The sequence below is a fragment of the Brassica oleracea genome, chromosome C5 (assembly GCF_000695525.1).
Source record: "Brassica oleracea var. oleracea cultivar TO1000 chromosome C5, BOL, whole genome shotgun sequence".
NCBI lineage: Eukaryota > Viridiplantae > Streptophyta > Magnoliopsida > Brassicales > Brassicaceae > Brassica > Brassica oleracea.
The window spans coordinates 30,333,841-30,345,789 of record NC_027752.1 but is presented as its reverse complement, the minus strand read 5'-3'; the positions used below and the strand labels follow the sequence as shown (position 1 = coordinate 30,345,789).

The following is an 11,949-nucleotide window of genomic DNA, read 5'->3' as shown; positions in this document are numbered from 1 at the left end:
CATATCACAGCAACATCATCCAAGATTTCGTGTGTATGTATTTGAGGTCGATGACTCAATATGTTCGATCAGATTGTGACATTGCCGATGGTAAAGAAGAACCAACTATCATGTTCGAGGACGAAACATATTCTGCCCAAGATCTTCATCACCCACGGATTGCAGAAAATTGGAGAGGTCCAAAGGACCTTCATTAATGTCCAAATCAGGGGGAGTAATGTGTGTTGTACTCTTTTTTCTTCACCATGGTTTTGTCCCAATTGAGTTTTCCTGGTAAGGTTTTAATGAGGCAACATTAAAGCACATTACAAGCTCTAAATAGTTATGGCATCCAAGAGGGAGTGTTATGAACCAGATTGTGGATGGCTCATAACCAAGAGATTATGATTTGTATTCATTCCATTTATCTATGACGGTGTAATCTCCTATATAAGGAACCTCTATGTTATGAATAAAGATAAACTTTTCCATTACTTTTATAACAGAATATAAAAGCTTAACATTTAGACCAAAGAAAAAGATTTACTTAAGGGACGTGTTATTTAACTATTGGTTGATAGTTGGTTCCACCGTAAATAAAAAATGAAAGGGCACAATCCCTTTTCGGCAATGTTTTTAAACCCCATCCAGACACTGAACCTGACGACTTACCTGATTGCTGGATCACTGGGTCGATCGCGGGTTAATAAATAAATAAATTTATTATAATATAATATGTTAGCTATAAAAATAAATTTATAAAAACTAAGTTTAATATTTTCTAAATGTTTTTTAAAACATAAAATAATAGTTTGGATATGTAAATATTTTATGTTTAAAAAGTATTTAGAAAATATTTAACTTTAGTTTTTAAATATTTTTTTTATTTGACATACAAAATATCAAAAAAGAGTTTAGACTATTTAAAATTTTCTGTAACAAAGTAAGAGTTATGACACATAAAAAAAATCAAGATATAAAATTCATAAATATTTAAATGTCTAATGTGAATAATAAAAGAAACTTCAAATTCAAAATAAACCAAAAGTAGAAGATCATTGTAATAAATTGTCAATAACGAAAATAAACTAACACAAAATCACATCAACTAATTTTGCTTCTCTATACCATCGTTTATTTATTTTCTTCAGGTGGCATAGTAAAATCTTCATCAAAATCTAAAAATCACAAATGTAAAACTGAAAAGGGAAAATTTTTTTTTTTGTCAGCACTGAACTTCTTAATCGAAAACTAAAAGTATAAAACATAATCTAAAAATTAAAAAAAAAAGTAAACTATTTATTGGTTCAACCGGTGGTTCAACCGATATCGGGTTCCGGGTTTTAGTGGATTTTTGCGGGTTTTTAAATATTGGAGGTTTCACAAAACTTAAATCGAATTTTTTTTGGGTGCCCGAGTTTACCGGTTCAACTGCGGATCTTGGTCCCCAAATTTAGCAACCGCGGATTTCGAAGCACTACTTTTCGGATAGTGCCGGATATTCGACGGTAGTTGAGGACAAAAACGTATTTTGGAATTACCGTTTACTGACACGTCCCCGTAAAAAAGATTTACCACCATTAAAACGACAAAAAGTCATTCGACCATGTCGTCCCACTAAATAAAAGAAGGTTAAACGGTAAAAATCCAAACCACATGACATCTGACGTGGCATTAACAGTGCCTAGTCAGCTTTCATCTTTCTGATCTCTGCACCATTATAAAAGATGAAGCCAACGTCTCTTTACCCACACTCATCTCACCCTCACCAGAAAGTATATATTATCACAAATTACGTTTTCTTCTTCTTTCTCTCTCTCTCTAGATTTGTCCGGCGATGAATCTCGCCGGGAAAGTGAATATTCCGGTTACCATCGCCGTAACGTTTTCCGTGAAAAGCGTCACTGATCCGTCTTCTAGACATTTTTCTATCGATAGTAGTATTATTCTTTGCTTTGTTTTGTGAAAAAAAGATCCGCTAAATCGAAGAAGACGCTCTAGGTTTTCTTCTGGTGTTAGCTGAGAGGTTTTGATAGATTCTTCTTCTTATTCCTTCTTGGATCCCTGGACATACCACCAGTTTCCGAAAATTTGTGAAAGTCCTTGAGAGAGATTTGAATTTTCAGCGTATGTTTCTATAGCTACTTTGAACGAGAATTGACTTGGACCGTAGAGAGGTTAGATCTTCGTCTTAGGTAAAACGATGCCGTTTTTGATGAAGATCCAGCCGATTGATATCGATTCACCCGCCGTGAGAGAGACGGCAGCTCGACCGGTGCTCAAATCTCGCCTCAAGCGTTTGTTTGACCGGCCGTTCACAAACGTGCTGAGAAACGCAACCTCCGAGAAACCATTACACGGTGGTGAAGTTCAATGCGGAGGAGGAGCGGCGGTGACGGAGTTCGAGCCGAGCTCCGTTTGCTTAGAGAAGATGGTTCAGAACTTCATAGAGGAAACGAACGAGAAGCAAGCCAAATGTGGACGCAACCGATGCAACTGCTTCAACGGAAACAACAACGATAGCTCCTCCGACGATGATTTTGATCTCTTCGGTGGTTCAGCTGAGTCTTTCATCGGCAACGCCTCTGATCATCTCAAGGTATACACTAAACCGGTTCCTTTCTCTCTCTCTCTCTCTCTCTCTGGATAAGTGTTAACCGAATTGTAATCTCGATCTATTCACAGAGTTTGGTCACATGCGTGAGCGTCGCCGAGACGGACCTCTTAGCCGACGCGGCGAAGATCGTTGATAAGAACAGATCAGTCAAACGAAAAGAGGATCTGAGGAAGCTCCTCAACGAAGGACTCTTATCTCTTCACTACGATTCTTCACTCTGTAAATCCAAATGGGAAAAATCTCCATCGTTCCCAACTGGTGAAGCTCTTCTCTCTCTGCACAAACGAAAACTGTGACTGATTATTCGCTAATTTTCAGGTAATGAAAACTGTGACTGATTATTTGCTAATTTTCAGGTGAATACGAGTACATAGATGTGATTGTTGGAGAAGAACGGTTGTTAATCGACGTTGATTTCCGATCAGAGTTCGATATCGCGAGGCAGACGAGGGGTTTCAAGGCGTTGCTTCAATCTCTACCCTTCATCTTCGTCGGCAAATCCGATCGATTAACTCAGATCGTCTCGTTGATCTCCGAGGCGGCGAAACAAAGCTTGAAGAAGAGAGGGATGCATTTGCCTCCGTGGAGGAAAGCAGAGTACATGCGATCTAAGTGGATGTCCTCTTACACCAGAGCTTCCGTCGTTGCTTCTCGAAACGCTGAAGAGCCGCCTGCTACGGTGGCCGCGGCTGAGCCGGAGCTTGATTGTGCAGAGCTTGAGCTGGTTTTCGAGGATAAATCTTTATCTCCGGGAGTGATTAATTCTTCCTCCTCTCCTTTTCCGTCTGTTAACGGCGGTGATGATGATGTGGCCGTGGAGAGAGAAGTGAAGGTCACCGGCTTAGCTTCTTTGTTCAAGGAAAGGTCTTAATAAAAAAAAGTTTTGGAGTTTTTTTTAACCTTTTTCTAATTTTCACTTCATACCCCAGGGTAAAAAAAGTAAAAAACTATATAACATTACTAAATATTCCCCTTCTTTTTAATTTTTGTAGTTGTTTTTGACCTCTTGTTTTTTCTTTACCAATTTGTATTTACTACCGTCCACGGTGAAAAATAAATAAAAAATATTTTTCCCCATAATCTAGAATTTAGGACATGATTATTGGGAGTCTTTACTTTTGGATCTTTAATACACATATATTTGTATGTATATATTATATATGCGTATATAATTACAGACTAAATACTATATACATATATAATATATACATACAAATATACGTGTATTAAAAATACTTCCAATAATCATGCCGTTATAGGACTACCGAAACTCAGAACCACCTGAAAAACTGTGCAGTGTTGTGGATAGTATCTTAAGGAGATGGCGTTTAAAATATGTAAAGCACACAAGGGAACATAAGAGTATTGACACGATCTTTAGTTTAACTTCTCATCTTTTCATAAAACCTTGCATTTTTATAAATTAAGCGTTACGAAATTTGTTTACTAAACTGATCGAATTATTTTTATAATAGCGACAGAGAAGAGAGAAGAGAGAAGAGAGAAGCTCGTGGGCTCTCGATAGCCGTGGAGTGCCAGAGTTGTTCTTGAACAACGTCTCTCATATTCTCTTTTTTTTTTCATCTTTTCACCTTATTTTGTTAGGTAATTGTTTTAATTAATTAATTTGTTTCGTTAATCTCATTTTTGAGCAACTTTTACTGTAAACTAGATCCGGGGTCCGCGCATGTTTAATTAAAGTAAATTTAGATTTTTTTTGGTAGTTTTAAGTTTGAAAAAGTGGAAGTTAAGTTTTGTTTGTGGTAGAATTAACCATAGAGTTTTTTGTTTTAATGTGATGCGGTGATAATTTTCTGTTTTCTAAACAAAGGTAATTTTGAATAATATATTGTCGTTCGCGGTAATACGTAAATTTAAAATAGTTGACTGGTGTCGTTTGCTGTCGTGTTGTTCGATCTCATCTGGAGTATGGCATCATGTTTAGGATAGCAGTTTATTCTTCTTTTGGAAGCGTTGTATGATATCAATATCGTTGTCAAAGTAGAAGCGCGATCTAGGTGTGGTTGTGAGTGATAATTTTTCTGAAAAGTGAAATATATGTAAGCATTTATTTTTACATAAACTTTATGTTTAGCTTATTACCTTCATGTAATCGTGGAATGATACTTGTGATGATTACGATTTGGTGTTTCCTGGTAGAAATGCGAATCAACTCCCTGAAATAAGCCTCCTGGTTATCCTATATAGTTAGACGTACCATTTTGGATCTACAAAAATGATCAGATCATATATTTTTTAGTTAAAATAAATAGTATTTAATAAAATATGAGTACTTGTCTAAACGCAATCCAATGATGATCTTTGTATCTGTGTTGTGGTTATATAAATCAGTTCTTTGGATGAGGCATATTCGGCCAACAACATCTGTGGGAATAATTTGTTTTTAGCGACAAAAACAGTGAATTTATTTGTATGTCAGATAGGCTAGGGTTTTTTTTACCTAGGAGGAAGTTGGTTGAACTTGCTAAGCTGATCAACTGGGGTAACGTTGGGGCCGGAATATGTTTGAAGGAATCGGTGGAATGTTTTCTTGAATGAGTGTAATTATTGTTGTCTCATTGGTATTGATTATGTAAGGTTGAACGGTAAGACTGTACCGTCGGTTATTGGGAAGAAGATTAAAATATCTAATGTGATAAATTTTCCCTTCGTCGAACCGTTGGTACATTTTGTCAGACGTAGAAATAGGCACCCGCCCTTCCAGTTTTTGTTGCTGTTGAGTGGTTTAAAGCAATCATTTGAAATGTTGTTTGAATAAATTAAAGGTAAGTATTTTTTAGACAAACCTTGATGTCAGAAAAATGAAAGTTGTTCCTAGGAAAGCATTTTTGTTTTTGTGATTTGTGATGGGCCACATCCTCGAACGATTATTGGTTGCGGTCCGAGGGTGTTGTCCCAATTGTTGTGATCTTCGGCTGCATGTTCTGCACACAAAATGACCAAAATGTTTCATTAAAGAGGTAAATATAAACTTATACCCCTAAGGTTAACTAATCCAAACCTTAGGGTTTAGAGTTAAGGGGTTGGGATTTGGGATTGAGGTTTATAATTTTGTAAAATAGAAAATAAATATTTAAAATTTTAAGATTTTAATTTTAAAAATAGTTTGAAAAAGTATTTTTAAATTACAAAAAAAAATTTGGAAAAAAATTTAAATAAAATTCGAAAATTAAAAAGTTTTTAAAAAGGTATAAAAAATTCGAATTTGAAAACATATTATCTAAAACATTTTGGTCATTTTTCTTGTTGGTCTATTTTTCTGACCAAAACTTGAAAACGGTCTATTTATGAGATTTGCCCATTTTAATTTACTCTTTTAATAATTTTTTGATTTATTTAAGTTAACAAAAAAGTATTGCACCATGAGAACTTAATATGATGCAAGTTCTACTGATGGTTTAATATGTAAAGATATAATGTATCTAAAGTAGGAAAATATGTACCTTTTCCTTTAGCTCTGCCGAGTTGTCGATTTTGTGCAGGCGTAGATGCGGTAGGTCCTATAAACAAACTTGTTGTTGGTTATTCCACATAATTTATTTGTTTTAATGAGAAGCTAAAGTTGTACTATTTGATGCTTACCTTCTATCCTTCTTGATGTTTGTTTTGATAATAATATTGCCCTTCGCATGCCACGTGCATTTTTTCTTGCCACTACATGGAGTTAAATGTAAATTGTGTGTTATAATCAGCTAGTCTATTTAACATAGACTAAAAATGTTATCCTTTAGGAATCTATATACCGTGTAACACACAAATATTATCCTAAATGTTATCCTTTAGGAATCTATGTACCGTGTAACGCACAAATGTCGCAGCCACCTACGGAGGATACATTTTTTTCCATAAAACCATTATTAGTAAAATATATGTGTGAACTTAACAAAACCATTGTAAATATATTTATATAGTATTAGTTTTTTGTAAGATATAGTTGGATAACTTACAGTCAAAGAATTGTGGGGCAAAATGTTGTGGCACAATTCCTGCAGATGGAGCTGTTCGGAAAGAAGTAGAATAAATAAATGAAATCATTTTGTTGGACCAAGTAGTCGAGACATGTCTCTATCATATTTGGCCTTTTAATAATCAAATAATATAGAACATTGCTGGATTCAGTGATATAATTTTGTGTATACCTTTCACTTTATTCCGTACTCCTAGCGGCCGTCCACGTTTACGTTTCGTTGTGTTCAAGCTTGATGACTCTAATATTGGAAAGAAAAATATTATTAATAAATAAAGTTATGATTATAAAGATAAGACAAATATATTAAATAATTGTAATCGACAGAGAACTTGATAAATAAATGGAGTGTTAAAAAAATCTAATTTGAAAACGTATAATCTAAAACTTTTACAAAATTATTTTTTTATTATTTTTAATTTTTTTAATTTTTTTAGATTTTATATATATCTAGGGTATACGGGTTATTTTACCATTAAATGAAACATTTTGATCTAACGGTTCATAATTTGTATTTTAAAATTAAAACAACATTAATATATAAAAGGAAAATATACATTTGTAAACAATTACAATGATGAACAAATAAAGTCTTTTTTTTTTAAATTAATATATCAATACTAATAATGTTTTCTTATTCAAAAATGAATTTGTAAATTCAAATACCTCCTAGAAGTGGAGGATCTTTGGAGGTTGGTTTGACCATGGTGTTGAGGGACAGCCGTGCCTTAAACAAAACGAAGAATAGTAAAATGTTACACTAAGTGAAATCTTGTTGTATAAATAATACACTAATAACTTACATAGAATACAAAAGCTCAGATCAACAATCACTGCCTGCCTCCGAGAACGCAATACCTAATAAGAGTTAAATCCCATATATAAGTTTTTTTCCATAAGTAAACAATCTTAAATAACCAGGAATTAACATTTTCTTGGGGTGTATTGACTCCGTACACAACTTATTGAAAAACCAAGACTCAACAGGATTATCAACAGCAAAGCAAAACAGAAAAAAACAACGAAATTTTCTATAGACACAATAACAAATCAGAACAAAATAAAAGAAAGCAAATACATAATCAAAATACAAAAAATCTTACACGGAATATAAGATTGACTCGTAAATCTTTCACGGTTTCCGAGGTCAATTTTTTGCAGGCTGAGAGGCGATGGATATGTGGGTAGACTTTGGTGAGAGACCCGAATATTTCTTTTCAAAACGTTATGTGGTTCTTACATATCTTTAGTTATTTGTATTAATGGTAGTATATATTCTATTTAATTCTTAATGAATGCAGTCTGCATTATTGGCATGAAATATGACAATATCCTTTATTAAATTTGTGGTCGGCTTGAAGAATATTCTATTGGGTCAGTTAAGGTTGGAGAAATCGATTTTGATTTATGATGGCAAATATGTGGTAGATCGAAGTGTAATAATTAACAGCTGGACGCAAACGAATCAATGCATGAATTGTACGTATTCCTTATTCGACTCCATGCATTGTATTATGTTTACCTCTTCATAGTACAATAATGAACACGAATACATAAAATTTTAAAGACTGCATAACCAAGATAGGAATGAAAACCAAACAACTTAATAAGATAAGAAAACCATAATGGTTTTCCAAAATGAAATTGTCTTAGCAAGATGAAAAAACAAACTGACTTAAGAGAAATAAGAAGACTGTTATTAGAGAAGCATGCTGACTGGGCAGTCTGTACCAGCCACTGATGGAGTGATTTTGGTGCATCAGATCTAGCCACTACGCTTGGTACGCTTAGCTTTCTTCTGGTCGTCAGTGGCTAAAGTACCACCACCACTGCTCTCAGCTACATCTGAGATTTCCACTTCAGCTCCTGGACGATGGTTTTGTGCGGCAAGAAGAGTAGGTGGCGTGTTGAGTGGCGGATTCTTTGGTGGTAAAACTGCTGGTGAGACTATCTTGGTAGCGGTCAAGAACAGTCGGGTTGAAGTGAAATTGTAGTGGGCGACCTTGATCCTGAATTTCTTTGTCTGGCCTATTGTATCAATAAAACATTGTGGCAGTGGAACTTCAAGCTCAGCCGCATCTCCACCATTTTCCTAATATAAGAGAATTCATTTATCAACTTGGTAGACTTTATGATTAAAATAAGTGTCAAGATTATGAAAATTATCATTTATCAACAGAACAACAATTACCTGAACATAAGCGTCGATCAACTATGTTGCTTTTCTGCCAGTGAGCTCTTTCCCAGTATCTCCGAGAATGATGAACGTGCACTGCTCCTCATTATCATAGACAGAAAGCTCCACCCGATATCTGGTTAAAAACCAAGTGATTAGTATATACATTGTCGAATGGAAACATATTTGAGAGGAGAATCTTACTTGGCTACTGCAGTAGCATTTTCATTGCCGCATTTTGGACAAAGCAATGTTGTCGGCCCACGGTTTAACTTGGTCTAGCAATCTTTGCAAGCAATGTAATACCACTCAGTGCCAAGCTTGACATCATCAATTGTGGCAATGCAGTCAAAGTAGGCAACCTGAAATCACATCCCAAGGGTTGTCAGCAACTAAATTGAGAAAAGTGCTTGATTCTAATTAGGAAATGGGATTACCTTAGCAGGCTGACGCTTGAGGAAGGCAGCAATCTCACTTATTGTGAGAGTCTCAGCTTTGACCACCTCAACAGGGTTGACCAAAGAAGTTGCAGAAGGGTTCGTAGTCAACCTTGGAAAGAATTTTAAATCAGGCAATCATCAAAGTTGTTAAACACATAATAGACTAATCTATAGATTGAAGAGGACATTAGCTAATACTAACCAGGTCAGGTATTCCCTGGTGGGGTCAACATCTTCGTCCAAAAACACTCTTGAAGAGGACATTGAAATTAGACACAATTTCCCTGTCAATACAGAAGCAGTTAGTGTTAGGTTTATGTAAGTGAGTGTGAGTGTTCAGGAGTTCTTATATTGAGTGTGAGAGATTACCACCGAGGCTTTTAGGATTGACCGTTGTGACCAAAAGAACCGTTGGAGTGGCTTCACTTGCATCAAACTTCAGGCGGAAACTTACTGCGGCCTCGTCCCATAGATAGACGTTAATCACTGGACCGCTGCAGTTAACAAAGAGTAGATGTTTAATTTAACTAATAATCATAGATTAAAAAATGATATATATGTGTTGGTCGAACTACAACAGCTTACTCTTTAAGCTGCAAATGGACCATCACTTTCCGAGAAGCTGAGTCATCCTTGGTGCACAAAACCGGACGCTGATGGAGAGCCTGGCCATCAACCAGCTTAAGGTGGCCAACAATATCTACAACAGACAGTCACACGCATATATATGTTTAATTACACGCATATATGTTTAGATATATGTTAAGAAAATATCTAAACCTTACCGTGAAGATCCCCTCTGAGATCGCAGTTTGCTTCAAAGTCTAAAAAGGAATGGACTCTGAAGCGCTCTGTCAAAATGCCTTCAATGTCTTCTTCATCCTTCGACATGGCAGAGGCGTGTGAGATGCAGATTACCAGCCTCTGATCAGCAACATGGTACATCACCTTGCTGTTGGATGCATAGAAGTTTGTCAGTGTGTAGATTCTCCCACGCTGGAGCTCTTTCTCATACTGGTTGCGACGGTTCTGACCGATGAACCCCTGAGCCAAATTACCCTACAGAACAGAGATACAATATCGAGTCAGTTGAAAGCGTTCAAATAGATTGATATAAGTCAACAAAAAAAAACTTTACAGTTTTGGTATTACACGAAGCCATGTTTTATACTAATCTGATCTCTATCAAAGCACTCTCAAGTGAATAATGAAACAGGAAAACCAATCAAAGATAAGCTAATATAATTTCATCTTATCCCAATAAATCAAGTGTTTTTTTCAGAGTGATTAAAATTATAAGCGTTTAAAGCAACATAAACAAATCTTTCCGGTGCGGATTGCAGTCGTTTTCGCCATGATGAGGGTATGGATTTTACGATCTGAGATAATCATCGAGGCGGAGGGGGGATGTGGAGGGTCCGAAGGGATCTTGAATGGAGGATTGATGAGAGCACATTGAAGTACCATCACTCTCATCGGGGACGTTATGCGGGATGAGTTGGGGGGAGAAAGAGAATCGACAAAGAGATCGAGACGGCGATTAGGGTTATTGATTTGGGGGGGGGAGAAAGAGAATCGACAAAGAGAGAGAGACGACGATTAGGGTTAGAGAGAAACGATTTCAAAGAAAAGGGGATCAAGATAACGATTTCAAAGAGAGAGAGAGAGAGAGCTCTGGATTGCGAACCGAGATGAGTAATGGGCTCCGACCAATACGTAAAATCAAGAGAGGCGCGGGAGTGGGCTAGGAGATGGGTCTAATGGGCTGCGAATTGTTGAATTTTTTTTAATCCCAAGCCCAGTCCGGAATGACATGGCATATTGATTAGTTCTCAATATTTATGCCTATGTGGCAGGGCTTAGGAGAGAGGGATTTAGCCCCTTTTATATAGTAGGGATTGATGCACTACATGTGTGCTTAAACAATGATGTGTGGTGCTCAAATAAATACAAAATAATTAATGTAAATTGATGCACTATATGTGTATATTTATGCGCACTAATGTGAGGCATCATATATAATTATGTAACTCGGATGTTAATTGGATTGATATTTTGTTTCTAAGAGAACAATAAATTTTCAGAACCACGGATGTGGCAGCCCAGTTGGTTTAAGCGCAGACGTTGGTGTTGTTGCGCTCCTGGGTTCGATCCACCGTGGGAGGAGTGTCCAGGGCCTTAACCGGTACAGACGCAGGCTGCCTCCGGGCCTAGGGGGAGGGAGTAGGGCCGAAGGCCCGAACCCACCACCTGGTTAAACAAAAAAAAAAAAAAAAAAAAAAAAAATTTCAGAGAATTTTTCTTATGATATATTTCAAACTCAGAATAGAAAAAAAAATCAGTGAGTCGTAGTTGTAACACGTGCTTGATATTTTGTACACTCAATAACCATTGGTATGCCTATGATATTTTTTAGGCTTGTTGCAAAAAACACTCAAAACTCAAAGTTAAACATAGAACCAATCCACGATTTTTTGAAATTTTCATTTGTTCTATTCACCCCAAAAATTTGGATTATTCACGAAAATGATATTTTTTTCTTTCGAAAAATAAGTATTTCACTCTACCATCCTCATCTTACTCAAATATTTACAATATTGTCATTCTCATCAATACACCAACTACCTTGAACAACCAATTTGAAATTCATAATGCACCTAAAAATCGATTTTCACTCTTCCTATCTTATTTTTTATGCACTAAAACAACATATCTTTCATTTTTTTTCTCTTTATTCATCCACAAAATC

At 35.9% G+C, this 11,949-nt stretch overlaps 2 protein-coding genes across 2 annotated transcripts; one reads left to right on the top strand and one right to left on the bottom strand.

Annotated features, from left to right (window-relative positions):
- Nucleotides 1-1,624: 1,624 nt before the first annotated feature.
- On the top strand, nt 1,625-3,597 carry LOC106292545. The gene is made up of 3 exons (XM_013728155.1): nt 1,625-2,578; nt 2,665-2,854; nt 2,953-3,597. Exons 1-3 carry the CDS (start codon nt 2,183-2,185, stop codon nt 3,465-3,467), a joined length of 1,101 nt encoding a protein of 366 aa, XP_013583609.1. The 5' UTR covers nt 1,625-2,182; the 3' UTR covers nt 3,468-3,597.
- A 5,771-nt stretch (nt 3,598-9,368) lies between these two features.
- LOC106344968 lies at nt 9,369-10,362 on the bottom strand. Its single transcript, XM_013784251.1, has 5 exons — nt 10,339-10,362; nt 9,986-10,259; nt 9,786-9,900; nt 9,570-9,694; nt 9,369-9,484 (listed from the first exon to the last, which is right to left on the bottom strand). Exons 1-5 carry the CDS (start codon nt 10,360-10,362, stop codon nt 9,369-9,371), a joined length of 654 nt encoding a protein of 217 aa, XP_013639705.1.
- Nucleotides 10,363-11,949: the final 1,587 nt, after the last annotated feature.